Source organism: Musca autumnalis, unplaced genomic scaffold, assembly GCF_047663935.1.
Source record: "Musca autumnalis isolate F117 unplaced genomic scaffold, ASM4766393v1 scaffold_5, whole genome shotgun sequence".
Taxonomy (NCBI): Eukaryota; Metazoa; Arthropoda; class Insecta; order Diptera; family Muscidae; genus Musca; species Musca autumnalis.
The window spans coordinates 20096584-20114416 of record NW_027412088.1 but is presented as its reverse complement, the minus strand read 5'-3'; the positions used below and the strand labels follow the sequence as shown (position 1 = coordinate 20114416).

At 35.3% G+C, this 17833-nt stretch overlaps 2 protein-coding genes across 7 annotated transcripts in view; both read left to right on the top strand.

The window, feature by feature from the left end:
* Nucleotides 1–14362, top strand: part of fra (neogenin protein frazzled) — a 328294-nt gene extending 313932 nt beyond the window's left edge. The window contains exons 3-10 of one of the 6 annotated variants that reach the window (XM_073988981.1): nt 2086–2809; nt 7761–8253; nt 8319–9670; nt 9748–9854; nt 10587–10724; nt 10789–10972; nt 13395–13585; nt 13740–14362. In XM_073988981.1, coding sequence (XP_073845082.1) covers nt 2086–2809; nt 7761–8253; nt 8319–9670; nt 9748–9854; nt 10587–10724; nt 10789–10972; nt 13395–13585; nt 13740–13969 — 3419 coding nt within the window. In that variant the 3' untranslated portion in view covers nt 13970–14362. Of the gene's footprint in view, nt 1–2028; nt 2810–7760; nt 8254–8318; nt 9671–9729; nt 9855–10586; nt 10725–10788; nt 10973–13394; nt 13586–13739 lie in introns of all 6 variants that reach the window. The other 5 variants (XM_073988980.1, XM_073988983.1, XM_073988982.1 and 2 more) reach the window with 5 other exon arrangements.
* LOC141405030 (uncharacterized) lies at nt 11475–12079 on the top strand. The gene has a single exon (XM_073988984.1). The coding sequence runs from the start codon at nt 11564–11566 to the stop codon at nt 11999–12001; it is 438 nt and encodes a 145-aa protein (XP_073845085.1). The 5' UTR covers nt 11475–11563; the 3' UTR covers nt 12002–12079.
* Nucleotides 14363–17833: the final 3471 nt, after the last annotated feature.

Here is a 17833-nt window from a genome sequence, read left to right as displayed (position 1 = left end):
AAAAAACAAAATTATGGATGAAAAATGTAAATATTTGTGGAATTTTTTGAACAATACATTGAATAATAATTTCGGAATGAAGTTGTGCTAAGAAAATATGAAAATTAGTAATGTTTGCAAAATTGTTTTGACATTCTTGTTACAGTTTGCTAATACATCTACCTTAATAATTCTCTCTCAAAATAAATGAGAGAATTTGGTGGGTGTTTTGACTTAGCCTCTCTGAGAGAGTATTTCCTTTGGTAAACAACGGGGGATGAACTGTTTAAAATGCACTTTATTAAAAGTTGTTCACTTATAAAGTGAAGGCTATTAATATTAAATAATTTTTTGTTTTGCAGAAATTCATATTTTTTCAACTTGTATTTTAACGACTGCAAACACTAATTTTTGGTTAATGATAGCATGCATATGTATGTATTTATTTTAATTCTAATTTTATCACAATTTCCCAAAACGACTGAAAAGGACTTTTCCCAGTTTCTCTTGTTATTTTGTGTAAAGAATGCTCACAATTATTTACTAATATCATTTTTCCTCTATAAACCGTCAATAAATAAAAATTTTTTACATTTTAAACAAAAATACAATAAGAAATCTTTCATTTCGTTTGTTTACGATAGGCCATTTGGCTACGAGAAATTACTCGCAAATTTATGCTCAATTTCTCGATAATTTTACTCGATAACGAATGTTGTCATCCCAACTTTGAGTACTCGGGTCGAAACAACTCGATACCGAATCACGTAATTAGGCCCCAGCTAAGCTGAATAGTACATTGTTTTAAAAAATATAATTCAGCTAAGCTATTTTTGTAAAGAAAAACACTATGGAAATTATGTTTTTCCTCTAAAATCAAAAATAACTATTCTTAATACATACGTGTCTATGAAAAAACACAATTCAGCTGAGCTGAAATCTTTTTTTCATAATAAAACTAACATTTTCTTTTCCAAATGTATGTTTTTCTCCAAAATAACATAATTCAGCTGAGCTGAATTAAATATTTCTTATATAAAATGAAATTCAGCAGAGCTGAATAGTATATTTCCCACAAAAAATTCAATTCAGCTAAGCTTTACTTGTATTTTCGTAAAGAAAATACTACGAAAATAAAAAAAGTATAAAAAAATACAAAAAATATAAAATATACAAACAAAAGTAAAAAATTAACCATTCTTGATAAATGTTCAACATTTTCTATTCTAAATAACATAATTCAGCTGAGCTGAATTACATTTTTTGTATGTTTTTCATATAAAAAAATGTAATTTAGCTAAGATATATCTGGATTTTTGTAAAGAATACACAAGCTTAGCTGAATTGAGTGTGTTTTATACAACACACAATTTAGCTCAGCCACATAAAACCCAATTCAGCATAGCTGAATCACATATGTTCCACATAAAACACAATTCAGCATAGCTGAATTAAATATGATTTACATAAAACCCAATTCAGCTAGGATGTTTACTTTCAGAATGTATATAACGCTTTGGTTATTTATTATTTTCTTTACAAAGTATCACTTAAGTTTCAAAATTATTTCAAATTGCTAATATTTATATTTATTTCATGCTTTAAATGTTATTTATTTGTACAGTATACATATTTGGCCTGTTCCCGTACTTTATAAAGTGGTAAAAGTCGTAAAAGTTGTAAAAGTCGTAAACGATTTTCATATAAATTTTGTGTACGGGAACGCAAAATGTGTAAAAGTGGTAAAAATTGTAAAAACTTTTTAGTTCTGGAACAGAGCTTTTATGTATATAGATATTTTTTCCTTATATAAATTCATTAATTATTTTGATTATTGTAAATTGTGTACTCATTTTTAATTTTATATTTTTTAAAATAATGTTTTTTGTTTTCATTTTTTCTTTCTTTCTTTTTCATGATTTTCGTCTTTCCTTTTGTTTCACATCATTTCCTCCACATCCTTCCTTTTGTCCTTAACTCCCCCCCTCCACTTACACTGTTGTTGTCGCCATCATCATCATCCCCCCACACACCATCCACCTACCCAAGGCAAATTGAAAAAACAACGAAAATCCCAATCTCAAACCACAAAATCTCTTTACAAAGATCGTGGCCTACCACAACAGACCACACCCTATAAAAATAGGCGTAAAAATAAATTTAATTCTGGTGGTGAAATACGCACCAAATCAGGTGATAGTGTAGAAACTACACGTATCTCAAAAAGTGCCTTAGATAGTTTACTCTCTCAAAAGGGTAATCGAAAGAAATATAAACTCAATTTTCCCGATCAACCTTTAAATGATCGTCATTATGACGATGATGGTGATGATGATTATGATGAGTTTTCATCTGAACTTCCACGTGATATTAATGAATATGACAGGACTCTGAAAACGCTTGATGACAATAACGACGACGACGATGATGATGAGGACGAAGATGATGATCCCAAGGCAAATGCAGAATATATTAATGCCTATAATAATGGCTATGATCCCGATAAAATATTAAATTCATGGACAAATAAGAAAAAATTAACACCATCCAATTCCAATTCACCACAAGAAACCTCCTCCCGTTCATCTTCTACAGTTTCAGATTTACCAAATGGTGCTGGCGGTCTTGATATCTCCAACAATGGCATGGGCAAAGTATCTTCGGCTGGCCTTAATTCGGGTCTAAAGAATCGTTTACCGGGACCACCACGGGATTTAGTGGCACAAATTGTTAAACCACGTTTTGTCACCCTCAGCTGGATTGAACCCATTAAGAATCCGGCGGAAGTTGTCTCCTACACCGTGTACTATAAGATGAATAATAGTGAAAGGTAAGTGCAGCTTTAAATAATATAAAATTATATTTTATTTCATCCTCACACAAAAAAGTCTAGTCAATGTGAATATTCGGCCTAAAAGTATGCTGTGATTTTAAAGACATTGATGTGCTCATAAATACAGTGTTGCAATAAAATGTAATTTGCAGATATCTTTAATGTTGAATTTTATTATGCAAATTAAGGTAGAAGCGGGAAAATGGCTTATGTCCAGTCCCAGGTTTCGCTGACCTCGGTAATATAGCATCCCATGCATTGCAACACTGTATTTATGGAGCCAGCACTTGCTTAACTTGAAATATAAATGTTGTTATAATAAAAACTCCCTAAAAAGAATCTTTTTACAAATATCGTGCTATTCCAAGACGAGTTTCCAAAGCCCTAGCATTTTCTTGTATCCATGTACAATTTCAGGATCATACATTCATCAGTTTCAACATAACTTTAAAGGCTTCAAATCCCTTTTCAAATTTTTCTTATGATTTCCCAAAATTCTTCTGTACATTGTCAATTTTTGTTGGCACAAACGATAGTCAAAAGGAATTTATTGCAGATTTGTTTCTCCTTCCCTTTCTTTATTTGCATTAAATGTGATTTTCATATATTTTTTCATCTAATCGCAGACAATAAAAAGTGTCTTTTTTTGTTCAAAGTTTGCGGGAGCATGAACTGCCTTCCCACATGCGAATTTTTCTTCCATACAAATCAAGTCCTTTGGTCTTTTTGTCAGCAGCAACAACAAAGTTATGATTTAGTGCGTTCAGAAGAATTGGTTTCTATTTGACTCGGAATCGTTTCCCTTGGGGGGATTGTCTGTAATATTTTATTTCTTTTATTTGATATTAACAATTGTTGCAAAGCTTATAAATGCAAATTTCTCAAGAAACGTTTTTGGGGGTTTGAGAAGCGTAACAAATGTCCCTTTGTTTTGTAGCACAAGGGGAAAATTGTAATTTCGCTGTTTTATTTATTGTCATTTGGATACATTGTTGTTGGTGTTTTCCTTTTGGGATTGTCTGCATTCCTCAAGGAATTCGTATTTGCTTTGTGAAGAAAGTCAAATAGAGACAGTGAAAATGATTTTTCCAAAAAAGAAGGGGAATTGGCAAAGATTTCGAAGGTCCCAAAGTCACTTTTTCAATTATTGAACCTCAGAAAGGCAACAACGATTCTCAGAAACGATCTATAGAAGCACCCTTTCTTTTAGAAAGGGTCTATAAAAGCGGCCTTTCTTTCATAAAGGTTCTATAGAAGCAGCCTTTCTTTCATAAAGGTTCTATAGAAGCAGCCTTTCTTTCCGAAACGGTCTATAGAAAAAGCCTTTTTTAGAAAGGGTGTTTAAAAGCAGAATTTTTCAAACAGGATCTATAGAAGCACTCTTTCTTTTAGAAAGGGTCTATAGAAGCACCCTTTCTTTTAGAAAGGGTCTATAGAAGCACCCTTTCTTTTAGAAAGGGTCTATAGAAGCACCCTTTCTTTTAGAAAGAGTCTATAGAAGCACCCTTTCTTTTAGAAAGGGTCTATAGAAGCACCCTTTCTTTTAGAAAGGGTCTATAGAAGCACCCTTTCTTTTAGAAAGGGTCTATAGAAGCACCCTTTCTTTTAGAAAGGGTCTATAGAAGCACCCTTTCTTTTAGAAAGAGGCACCCTTTCTTTTAGAAAGGGTCTATAGAAGCACCCTTTCTTTTAGAAAGGGTCTATAGAAGCACCCTTTCTTTTAGAAAGGGTCTATAGAAGCACCCTTTCTTTTAGAAAGGGTCTATAGAAGCACCCTTTCTTTTAGAAAGGGTCTATAGAAGCACCCTTTCTTTTAGAAAGGGTCTATAGAAGCACCCTTTCTTTTAGAAAGGGTCTATAGAAGCACCCTTTCTTTTAGAAAGGGTCTATAGAAGCACCCTTTCTTTTAGAAAGAGTCTATAGAAGCACCCTTTCTTTTAGAAAGGGTCTATAGAAGCACCCTTTCTTTTAGAAAGGGTCTATAGAAGCACCCTTTCTTTTAGAAAGGGTCTATAGAAGCACCCTTTCTTTTAGAAAGGGTCTATAGAAGCACCCTTTCTTTTAGAAAGAGGCACCCTTTCTTTTAGAAAGGGTCTATAGAAGCACCCTTTCTTTTAGAAAGGGTCTATAGAAGCACCCTTTCTTTTAGAAAGGGTCTATAGAAGCACCCTTTCTTTTAGAAAGGGTCTATAGAAGCACCCTTTCTTTTAGAAAGGGTCTATAGAAGCACCCTTTCTTTTAGAAAGGGTCTATAGAAGCACCCTTTCTTTTAGAAAGGGTCTATAGAAGCACCCTTTCTTTTAGAAAGGGTCTATAGAAGCACCCTTTCTTTTAGAAAGGGTCTATAGAAGCACCCTTTCTTTTAGAAAGGGTCTATAGAAGCACCCTTTCTTTTAGAAAGGGTCTATAGAAACACCCTTTCTTTTAGAAAGGGTCTATAGAAGCACCCTTTCTTTTAGAAAGGGTCTATAGAAGCACCCTTTCTTTTAGAAAGGGTCTATAGAAGCACCCTTTCTTTTAGAAAGGGTCTATAGAAGCACCCTTTCTTTTAGAAAGGGTCTATAGAAGCACCCTTTCTTTTAGAAAGGGTCTATAGAACAGCGTCGCCCATTATATTTCCATCAATGCTACAGCATATGTGTATGCATGGGTGAAAAAAACAACAACCACATGATATTCATCGTTTGTTTATTTACACGTACACTGTACGTGAGAGAGAGAAGCAAATGCAAAAACAACTCAGTGGGCGCCCTCACTATACTTCTTTGCAAAGACAGCGCGACCCTGCTATAGAAGCACCCTTTCTTTTAAAAAGGGTCTATAGAAGCACCCTTTCTTTTAGAAAGGGTCTATAGAAGCACCCTTTCTTTTAGAAAGGGTCTATAGAAGCACCCTTTCTTTTAGAAAGGGTCTATAGAAGCACCCTTTCTTTTAGAAAGGGTCTATAGAAGCACCCTTTCTTTTAGAAAGGGTCTATAGAAGCACCCTTTCTTTTAGAAAGGGTCTATAGAAGCACCCTTTCTTTTAGAAAGGGTCTATAGAAGCACCCTTTCTTTTAGAAAGGGTCTATAGAAGCACCCTTTCTTTTAGAAAGGGTCTATAGAAGCACCCTTTCTTTCAGAAAGAGTCTATAGAGGCACCCTTTCTTTCAGAAAGAGTCTATAGAAGCACCCTCTCTTTCAGAAAGAGTCTATAGAAGCACCCTTTCTTTCAGAAAGAGTCTATAGAAGCACCCTTTCTTTCAGAAAGAGTCTATAGAAGCACCCTTTCTTTCAGAAAGAGTCTATAGAAGCACCCTTTCTTTCAGAAAGAGTCTATAGAAGCACCCTTTCTTTCAGAAAGAGTCTATAGAAGCACCCTTTCTTTCAGAAAGAGTCTATAGAAGCACCCTTTCTTTCAGAAAGAGTATATAGAAGCACCCTTTCTTTCAGAAAGAGTCTATAGAAGCACCCTTTCTTTCAGAAAGACTCTATAGAAGCACCCTTTCTTTCAGAAAGAGTCTATAGAAGCACCCTTTCTTTCAGAAAGAGTCTATAGAAGCACCCTTTCTTTCAGAAAGAGTCTATAGAAGCACCCTTTCTTTCAGAAAGAGTCTATAGAAGCACCCTTTCTTTCAGAAAGAGTCTATAGAAGCACCCTTTCTTTCAGAAAGAGTCTATAGAAGCACCCTTTCTTTCAGAAAGAGTCTATAGAAGCACCCTTTCTTTCAGAAAGAGTCTATAGAAGCACCCTTTCTTTCAGAAAGAGTCTATAGAAGCACCCTTTCTTTCAGAAAGAGTCTATAGAAGCACCCTTTCTTTCAGAAAGAGTCTATAGAAGCACCCTTTCTTTCAGAAAGAGTCTATAGAAGCACCCTTTCTTTCAGAAAGAGTCTATAGAAGCACCCTTTCTTTCAGAAAGAGTCTATAGAAGCACCCTTTCTTTCAGAAAGAGTCTATAGAAGCACCATTTCTTTCAGAAAGAGTCTATAGAAGCTCCCTTTCTTTCGGAAAATGTCTATAGAAGCTCCCTTTCTTTCGGAAAATGTCTATCGAAGCACCCTTTCTTTCAGAAAATGTCCATAGAAGCACCCTTTCTTACAGAAAGAGTCTATAGAAGCACCCTTTCTTTCAGAAAGAGTCTATAGAAGCACCCTTTCTTTCAGAAAGAGTCTATAGAAGCACCCTTTCTTACAGAAAGAGTCTATAGAAGCACCCTTTCTTTCAGAAAGAGTCTATAGAAGCACCCTTTCTTTCAGAAAGAGTCTATAGAAGCACCCTTTCTTTCAGAAAGAGTCTATAGATGCACCCTTTCTTTCAGAAAGAGTCTATAGAAGCACCCTTTCTTTCAGAAAGAGTCTATAGAAGCACCCTTTCTTTCAGAAAGAGTCTATAGAAGCACCCTTTCTTTCAGAAAGAGTCTATAGAAGCACCCTTTCCTTCAGAAAGAGTCTATAGAAGCACCCTTTCTTTCAGAAAGAGTCTATAGAAGCACCCTTTCTTTCAGAAAGAGTCTATAAAAGCACCCTTTCTTTCAGAAAGAGTCTATAGAAGCACCCTTTCATTCAGAAAGAGTCTATAGAAGCACCCTTTCTTTCAGAAAGAGTCTATAGAAGCACCCTTTCTTTCAGAAAGAGTCTATAGAAGCACCCTTTCTTTCAGCAAAGATCTATAGAAGCACCCTTTCATTCAGCCACGGTCTAGAGAAGCACCCTTTTTTCTGAAAATTTCTATAGAAGAACCCCTTCTTTCAGAAAGGGAGTATAGGAGCATCCTTTCTTTCAGAAAGGGAGCCTAGAATCACTCTTTCGTTTCAGAAAAGTTCAGCATCCTGCCTTTGAGTCCTTGGAAAAATCTTTTAGCTCACTCCCATGGTTTAGTTGTCTTTCGAAACCCTATTTTATTTTTTCCTTTATTAACCATATTCTAACATTCTCCCCCGTCTCTCTCTTTCCCTCTCCCATTTTTAGAGAATTAAAAATCGACACCAAATCTCACGATGAACAACAAGTTAATATTCAATCACTAATACCCGGGCGCACCTATCAATTTCGTGTTGTTGCCAATACAAATTTCGGATCTGGCGAATCTTCTGAACCGTTGGAAGTTACGACCCAGCCAGAGGAGAATATTGCCGGTCCACCAACTAATGTTGAGGGTTATGCTCGCAATCATAAAGAAATCTATGTTAAGTGGCAAGAACCCCTGGTGACAAATGGTGAAATTGTAAAATATCGCATCTACTATTCGGAGGGTGATAGTGGTCAAGAATTGTATTATGATACCACCGTATTGGATGCTGTATTAACTGAACTACGGCCGTATACAGATTACACCATAACAGTGGTGCCGTTTAATAAAATTGGCATGGGTGATCCATCGAATGAAATTCGGGTAAAGACATTCTCTTCCACGCCATCGGAACCACCCAATAATGTTACCCTAGAAGTAACAAGCTCAACTGTAAGTTATTACTTCGTATTTGCTACTTAATTAGTTATAACTAATTTGTTTATTTCCCATTTCAGTCTATTACCATACACTGGGAACCACCATCCGAGGAGGAACGTAATGGCCAAATAACTGGCTATAAAATTAGATATCGCAAACTAAAGGATGCCCCTCAGGTTAAGAGCACACCCGCCAATATCCGCTACTTTGAATTGAGTGGTTTGGATCGTAACTCAGAATATCAAGTAAAAATAGCAGCCATGACGGTTAATGGGTCAGGACCTTTTACCGAATGGAATCGTGTAATGACCTTGGAAAATGATTTGGATGAAACCCAAGTGCCTGGACGGCCCGTATGGATTGGCATACATCCTGGAGCGGATACAATTGCCTTACATTGGGGTCCTCCGCAACAGCATGAAATTAAAATACGCAATTATGTATTGGGTTGGGGACGTGGTATACCCGATGAAAATGCCGTGGAACTCAAAGAAACAGATCGTTATTATTTGTTGAAAGATTTGGAACCCAATACGGAATATGTGGTTTCATTAAGGGCCCGCAATATCCAAGGCGATGGACCTCCCATCTATGATAATATCAAAACCATTAACGAAGATCCCATTGATATACCCACACCGTTAGAAGTGCCAGTGGGTCTGAGGGCCATAACCATGTCTAGTTCTTCCATTGTTGTCTATTGGATAGATACAATGCTTAGTAAAAATCAACATGTTACCGATAATCGCCATTACACCGTACGTTATGGTATTGCCCAAACCACACGTTACCGTTATCACAATACCACCGATTTGAATACCATGATTACGGATCTCAGACCAAATACACAATATGAATTTTCAGTCAAGGTGGTAAAGGGTAGACGTGAGTCCGCCTGGTCTATGGCTGTGTTAAATACAACATATCAAAATATTCCCATAACACCACCACGGGAACTGTCGGTACAAGCGGATGAACAAAATCCCCAAAATGTTCTGCTACATTGGTTGCCACCAAAACACACAGTTTACCCAATATCCGGTTATAATATTTATTATACCACAGATACAACAAAACGTGATCGCGATTGGAATATACAAACCTTTAGCGGCGATGAGACTTCGTTTATTTTACCCAGTCTCAAACCGTACACGACTTATTATTTTAAGGTCCAGGCAAAGACAAATAAAATCGGCAATGCAATGGGCGGTGGAGCCAATACGGCACCGTTCTCAGCCCTGGTGGCCTATACAACAGGTGCTGCTGTAGTTAAACAGGAACCTCCCACAATTAGCAAAGATATTAACAACGAAATGATCCTCTATATGGTGATATTTGGGTTTGCCCTAATTCTGTTCATTGTGGTTGCTGTTATTGTGATAATGTGCCGACGCAAACCACAATCTACACCGGAGCATACGAAAAAGAGGTATGTAAAATGGTAGTTTGTTTGCTGTTAAAAATCAACAAAATTCTCATCTCATTTAGTCTCCCATCTTCGAACAGCTATCAGAAGAATAATGTGGGTGTACCAAAACCACCAGATCTATGGATACATCATGATCAAATGGAATTGAAGAATATCGATAAGACAATACATGGATCGACACCGGGTAAGTAAAGAAATTTAAGACTTGGGGGGGAAGGAATACGTAAGGGAATGTAAAAAATATTGTTTTAATTAAACATAACCTAAAAAGTGGTGGTTGAAATAAGATATGAAAGGGATTTCTTCTTCAAAAAATCCACATTGCACGTTAAATTTTAGGTAAATTTGTAAAATTTTGTTCAATCCATTTCGATTTCAATTAAAACCTATAAATGTGAGGTTATAATTGACCATATGAATGGTTATACTTAAATATACCCTCAGCAAGTGAAGATTATTGGTCTGTTCCAGAACTACAATAATCTACTAATTTTTAAAATTTTTTCCGATAACATAAAGGAAAAACTGTTATCGTAGTAAAAAATAGTAGATTCTTTCAGGTTCTGGAACAGAGCATATGATTGATTTGAAACAAAAATAGATTTGTTTTTATTGAAATCTATGGTACAACTACATATTTTGTTGTCATACCCGAATTGCTATAAATAACCTCAAAATTTACTGTTAATTATATTACAAACGTGAACTTACTACTCAAAACTTTTTTAATCACTAAATCTCTCAACTGTATATTATCAAAGACATGTTTATATATTAAGTCAAAGATTTGATCACGAAATTGTATTCCGTAGCATTTTCATTAAATATTGGCTCAACCGATAATAAAATACCTTTGAGAATTTTAATATTATATCACACTTTCTAACCTTTTAACGTGTTCATATTTTGTAATTAGGTTGTAGTGATGCTGCCTCTAGTAGCGGTGCCTTAACCTTACCCCGTTCCGTGGGTCATGATTACGATGTGGATACACCTGTGCCAAATCACATTACAAACTCATTGGATAAACGTTCTTATGTACCAGGTTATATGAGTAAGTTTTGTAAAACTAAATCTCGTAAACAACCATTTCTCATTAACCATTTTGCTTCATTTAGCCACATCACTGAATTCTACCATGGAAAGACCACAATATCCTAGGACTCAATACAATATTCCAGCTAATCGATCTCATATGAATGTTGATACAGGTCTATCACAACAAAGCCTATCACAGCCACAAAATAATTCACTAGCGCAAACGCCGGAACATCCATATGGAACATATGATTCTAATTTCTGGTAAGTGAAGTATATTATAGTACGTTTATATAAAACCGGATTTAACAAACCCACTGGGTTTCAATACGTCAAACAAATCCTCATTAAGAAGGTTAACCCTGCAAAAGGCTACAATAGAAAAATGGCCTAATACCCCGTTTATATATAACCTGATTTAACTAACCGACTGGATTTTAAATGTCAATTGCATTGCTTATATTTCAAACAAATCCTCATAAAGAAGGTTAACCCTGCAAAAAGCTCTAATATAAACAGCATATTATTCCCCAATGTTCAATTTCCCATGAATGAAATTTCCCATGATACGTTGTATTACAGAAAGGAGAAAACTCTTGTACAAACCTGTCAATACCAGATTTCCAAACTAAATATACTTCTATAATTATATTACAAAACATTGTGGTTCGGAAAGGACAAAAATGTTCTGGTAGAATTTAGCATTTGAAACATGTAGGCAACTCCTAAAAAATCTCAAAATTCTATTACAAAACAAATTGTCACAACAAAATTTATTTTCTATCCTGTGTGAATGAAAATTTAAACATCAACCAATTTCGATTTCATTTCCCGCTTTCCAATTCAAATTCCTTTATGGCATCCACCGTTTGGAATACTATTTGTGAAATATTTTCAAATTTAGTTCGACCGACACGACGTAAAACTCGTGTTACCTTTACACCGAGTACATTACAACGCCATATTATGCGTGAAACACGTTTAGCGGCAACAACAAATCCATTTCTGAATTTCTTTGCTGAAGTTCGAATCAAAGCAATGCAAGATTCCAAAAGGCCAATACATGTAACGAGACTAGCAACAACTTCTGGTCATTTATGGAAGGAAATGTCTGATGAACAGAAGCGACCATATCGTGAATTGGCAATTGAACAAAAGCTCAAAAAAACACGTCGCAAACGAAGACGACGTTCTGCATCATACACGCCCATAACCAAATTACGAAAACGGCGGCGAAAACTCAGGGAAATTATGTTAGCCAAGGCCAGAGAAGCAGGAGGAGGAGATGGTTAACGTGTGTTAATATGTGTTCCCTCAACAAAATTAAAAGAAAAAATAAAAAATAAAATGGAAATGTCAATTTCGTTTAAAGTGGAATTTTATACTGCCTTCAAAGAGGATCTTTAGATGGACATTGTGTTGCGATTTTCAGAACTTCTTCAAAGATGATTTATATGAGATCTGAGGTAGCATTTATCATAAGATCGTCTTCTTAGATGACTTTTAGATCGTTTTCTCAGACGACTTTAAGGTCGTCTTCATAGACGACTTTAAGGTCGTCCTCATAGACGACTTTAAGGACGTCTTCATTGACGACTTTAAGGTCGTCTTCATTGACGACTTTAAGATCGTCTTCATAGACGACTTTAAGGTCGTGTTCTTAGACGACTTTAAGGTCGTCTTCCTAGACGACTTTAAGGTCGTCTTCATACACGACTTTAAGGTCGTCTTCCTAGACGACTTTAAGGTCGTCTTCATACACGACTTTAAGGTCGTCTTCATACACGACTTTAAGGTCGTCTTCATAGACGACTATAAGGTCGTCTGCATAGACGACTTTAAGGTCGTCTTCATAGACGACTTTACGGTCGTCTTCATAGACGACTTTAAGGTCGTCTTCATAGACGACTTAAAGGTCCTCTACCTAGACGACTTAAAGGTCGTCTTCCTAGACGACATAAAGGTCGTCTTCTGAGACGACTTTAAGGTCGTCTTCTTAGACGACTTTAAGGTCGTCTTTTTAGATGACTTTAAGGTCGTCTTTTTAGATGACTTTAAGGTCGTCTTTTTAGATGACTTTAAGGTCGTCTACATAGACGACTTTAAGGTCGTCATCATAGAGGAATTTAAAGGGGATTTTAGATGGACTTTGTCTTACAAATTTCGTTTGCCCTTATCGACGGCCTGCGGACCATTTCAAATAGTTTTTAACGTCGTCTTCCTAAAAAACTTAAAGGTCGTCTTCCTAGACGACTTAAAAGTCTTCTTCAGAGCTCCGATTTACTCGCGAGTGAAAATTTGTGGGGATGTTGTTTGTTTTTTTTTTTTTTTTTTTTTTTTTTGGGTGCAATCTATTTGGTGTGGGTGGGGCAAGTTCGGAGCTCTGGTCGTCTTCCTAGACGACTTAAAGGTTGTCTTCGTAGACGACTTAAAGGTCGTCTTCCTAGACGACTTAAAGGTCGTCCTCCTAGACGACCTAAAGGTCGTCTTTCTAGATGACTTAAAGGTCGTCTTCCTGGACGACTTTAAGGTCGTCTTCCTAGACGACTTTAAGGTGGTCTACATAGACGACCGTTGTTAAAGATTTGGCTGAGGACTACTATATAGCGGAAACATTATATAAGAAGATATGTTTTAGAAATTTTCAAAACCTCAAATTTTATTTTTGGTTTAATTTATTTTTCAGTAACACCGGTTATCCTGGTGGTGGCGCTGGTACCGGAGGACCGGGCTCAGTGGCCGGTGGAGCAGGTTCAGGTGCAGCCAGTAATGGTGGTGTCTCCACTATAGAAAGTACCAAACGTGGACATCCACTGAAAAGCTTCAGTGTGCCTGGACCACCGCCTACAGGTGCTGTAACACCCGTTAACAAACACAGTAAGTAACTCTAAAGCAGTGTAGCGCAAATCTTTCCAAAAACACTATCTCTTGGGCAATAAACAACAATAAAATACCCATGTGTTTTGCGCTCTAGAGATGGTCAGAAACATTCCTTTACCACTTTTACTAAATCACTTTGCCATACTTACAGCGCCTGCCGTCACAATACGTCCACAAAATCAATCACCCTACAAGAAACCCTCATTCTCAGCAGCAACGCCAAATCGTTTACAGAGTGGTCCCTCTGTGGCCCATTCCAACGATGAAATACAAAGACTGGCGCCAAGCACATCAACCGAAGAACTCAATCAAGAAATGGCCAATTTGGAGGGTCTAATGAAAGATTTGAGTGCAATAACGGCCAATGAATTTGAATGTTAACATTATCAGAAACCTATTAAGTTACCTTTATTTTTAACAAATAAAATTATAGCTGCCATAACACCCAGGATAACAACAACAACGATAAAAGCTAAAGAACTGAGAAGGAAATCGCTTAGCTCAACCACAACAACAGGCGCAGTCACAGCAACGAAATCACAACCAGCATCACCTCTACGTCGTTTGAGAAATAACGAAAGTTGTAGTACTTTAACAACCAAATTTTAAGCAGGAGCAGTGAAAATGTTTCATTTTTTCTCATTTTTGGTTTTTCAAGGTTTCTCAGCAAAGGAGCGCAAATCTAACTTTAGCAATAACAGAACAACAGAAACAGTTAAAGTAAGTTTTATTATTTCTTTTTTGAAATAAATTATAAAATAGTTTTAAACAAAAATCAATTTGCTATTATGCTAAAACAAAAAGAAAAGAAAAAAAGAACGGGAAAGTCTGTGTAAATATTAAATGTGTATCAAAATTTAGAAAACAAAAAACAAATATTTTTTATTATTAAAAAAACAACAACTTAAGTATATTTATAGATAATATGAGACAAACCTATCAATGCAAAACAAACAAACTTTTCTTTTTTAAATACTATGTGTGAATGTATGTTAATATGGTAAACAATTAAAAAAAAACATACATTATTCTCTACCTTCTAAGGGCTAATTCCTTTAACTCCTTTTACGTTCGTTTTTTTAAACAACTACATGTCTAGTATTTTATAATTAACTACACGAATATTAATATTACGATATATAAACGAAGAAGACGAGAAAAAAAAAACAAAATTTAAATACGAAAGCAAAGCGACACGATTTAAAGAAAACGATTATTTTTTATTCTCTAACTATAAGCTCTAGCCATTAAAAAAAAAACGAACTTCAGAAAAACTTATCATAGAAAAGTCTAAAAAATATTATAAACAGCTAACTAACATAGATTGTTAATTGAATTCATCTTTTTAAAGGCAAATTTTCTTGGTTTTCATTAGAAATTCATTTCTAATTTCATTTTTTTATTTAAATGATTGCATGCATTTTTTTATACATTTCAGTTTATGTAAAGAGAATAAGCTGTGATTACAATTTTCATTTCATTATTTTTATTCCGTTTTTTTTTTTTGGCACGCTATATGTTTTTTTATATAAACAAATTAATGAAAATTAATTTAATTTCGGACATTAACTCAATAATATTATTAAATTATTTTCTTGTGGGTTTTCTTTTGAATCTTTTCTATAAAGAAAATGATAACATATTGCTAAATTTCCATTTGTTCTTAACCTCACTTTTTCCTTTCATTTTCTTTAATAGTTATTCTAAATGCACAAAAATATGTGGCAAATTCCAATTCTCCGTGAAAATAGTTTCTATATATTAGAAATATTATTTAATAGCGTATTATTTTTGATCATTTTTTTTCATTTCTTAAAGACTAAATTTTTGAGGTTAGGCACGAAGTGGCATATTTTTAAAGGTTCAATTTTTCTTAATATTCAACATTTTATTAACTTTTGTATTAACAAGATGGTATTAATTTTCTTGTTTTTAAATTTTGCCATTAAAATGTTGAGGTTATGTCCGAAAAAAAAAACAATTATCCAATTACGACTTTTTTTACTTCTACAATTCAAATAATTTAAATCAAATTGAAATACATCGCAGTTCATTTAAAAAGAAAATAATTAAACGAAAAGGGATATTTTATAGAGATATATTTATAGCAATTGGGTTTGAATTCATCCATCGACCCATTCAACTTCATTGATAAACACGTTTGGGTAGTTCTTTCGTATTTTCCTACAGCCTTAATGTCTATCCCTAGATGTTTTCCTCTTTATAGGGAATACGGATTTATACTAAAAAAATATATGCTTTAATATGTCAATAAGGTTAGGTTAAAGCACACGTATCTGTCTTAATTAAAGATAGTGTCGGAATAAGTTATGGAAAATGGACATTGTGGACAGGGAGAAGATATTAAAGAATGTAGGTATTAAGATAAAAAGAAATAATGTGGGTAAGTCAGTAGTCACACGCGCAAAAAAGAGGAAATAATCCCTCTATACTTTTTATACCCTCCACCATAGGATGGGGGTATATTAAGATTGTCATTACGTTTGTAACTATTCGAAATAATCATTGTAGACCCCACAAACTATATATATTCTTGATCAGCGTGCAATTCTAAATCGATATGTCCGTCCGTGTGTGGAAACCACTCTATCGTCCGAACGGATTGGTCTAGGTGGATGAAATTTTGGGAAAATCTATTATATGTACGTAGGACTTTTGGTATTGAAAGCGGGCTATGTAGGTCCACGCTTTCGTATAGCCCCCATACAAAATGACGAGTGACGCGTCGTCGTTTTAAAGAATTTTTAATATATTTGTCCCATTTTACCACCGAATTGGTTGTAATTTGGTATTTTGTGTCTCCAGAAACCAAAAAACATTCCTACGAAAGCTGGTTTATAGAGGACCACGTTTTGGTATAGCCCCCATATAACGCCCCATATAAAGTACGTGTCATTTTAATATATTTTGAATGTATTTGTTCCATTTGTCAACAGAATTGATTGTAACTTTGTATTTTGTGTTTCCAGAGGCCAAAAAAACATTTCTACCATAAAATGTTTATATAGGTCCACGTTTTAATATAGCCCCCATAGGACGATATTTCCGATTTTCGGTATTTTGAAGGTTTTGGCCTCATTATCACACCGAGATGGCGGAATTTTGGTATTTAGACTTCGTTGGGGGTATAAAACTTTCCCCCAGAAATTTGTAGGTATAGGTCCACGCCATCATATAGCCCCCATAGAACGGTACCTTCCGATTTTCGGTATTTTGAAGGTTGTGGCCACATTAATCCACCGAAATCCCTGAAATTTGTGGTGGAGGGTATACAAAGTTCCGCCCGACCGAACTTAACGCTTTTCCAGCTTGTTTCTCCTCGCTCTCACCCAAAAACTCAATTTTGTTTACCGCAAACTTTGCGCGTGTGACTATTTACTATTAGGCCCTTAGCTAGGAGACTTTTTAGTTCGGGTTTTGCAGAAGGCTTTAGCAGATTGGATCGTGTCTTCACCCTTGGTTCGCAGTATTTCGGTCATGCGCTTTGGACAGCCAAATAATGGGGGTTATTCTAATTGGAAAATGCCCCCGAAACGGCAATAGATAAAATTCGCAGGGACTTTTAGGATAACCCACAATAAGTGCTCCAAGATCTCTGTTTCTTCTTCATCTTCGTAATTAGCAATTTCATCGCTTTCCCATTTGCAAAACATAAGGTCTGCACGATAACCCAAAAATTTGTACAAATTCGTACACATTTTTACTGAATGCTGTTCGATAACAAAATTATGCAGCAAAAGAGAGCGAGTTTGGAGAGTTCTGTGGCAGAGAACTTGCAAATTTTTGCTGGGAAAATTTGTCCCGTAAAAATTTGCAAGTGCGGCCAGCTAACTTTTAATCAGCTGTTCAATGTAAACAACTTGAAATGTTAACATTAGCTTTGTTCCAGAACTAAAAAGTTTTTGCAATTTTTACGACTTTACAAATTTTACCTGAAAACCCGTTCCCCGTACACAAAAAAAGTTGTAAAATGTCCACTACTCTTTAAATAAAAATGGCACTGAATGACGCTCTCTTTAAAAACTTTTTACTCGACAAATTTGAGAGTGTAAAAAATAGTAACATGGATGCCGGCGTCTGATGGGCTGGTACGCCGACTTTGACATTTGTTCCAGCTTTTTTTCACGTTTTTTTCCATTTTTGCGTTCCCGAACTTTTTGAAAAAAACTTTTGTGTGACATCAATTTTTTTCTATTTCTCTCTTTTACGAGTTTTAATATTAAA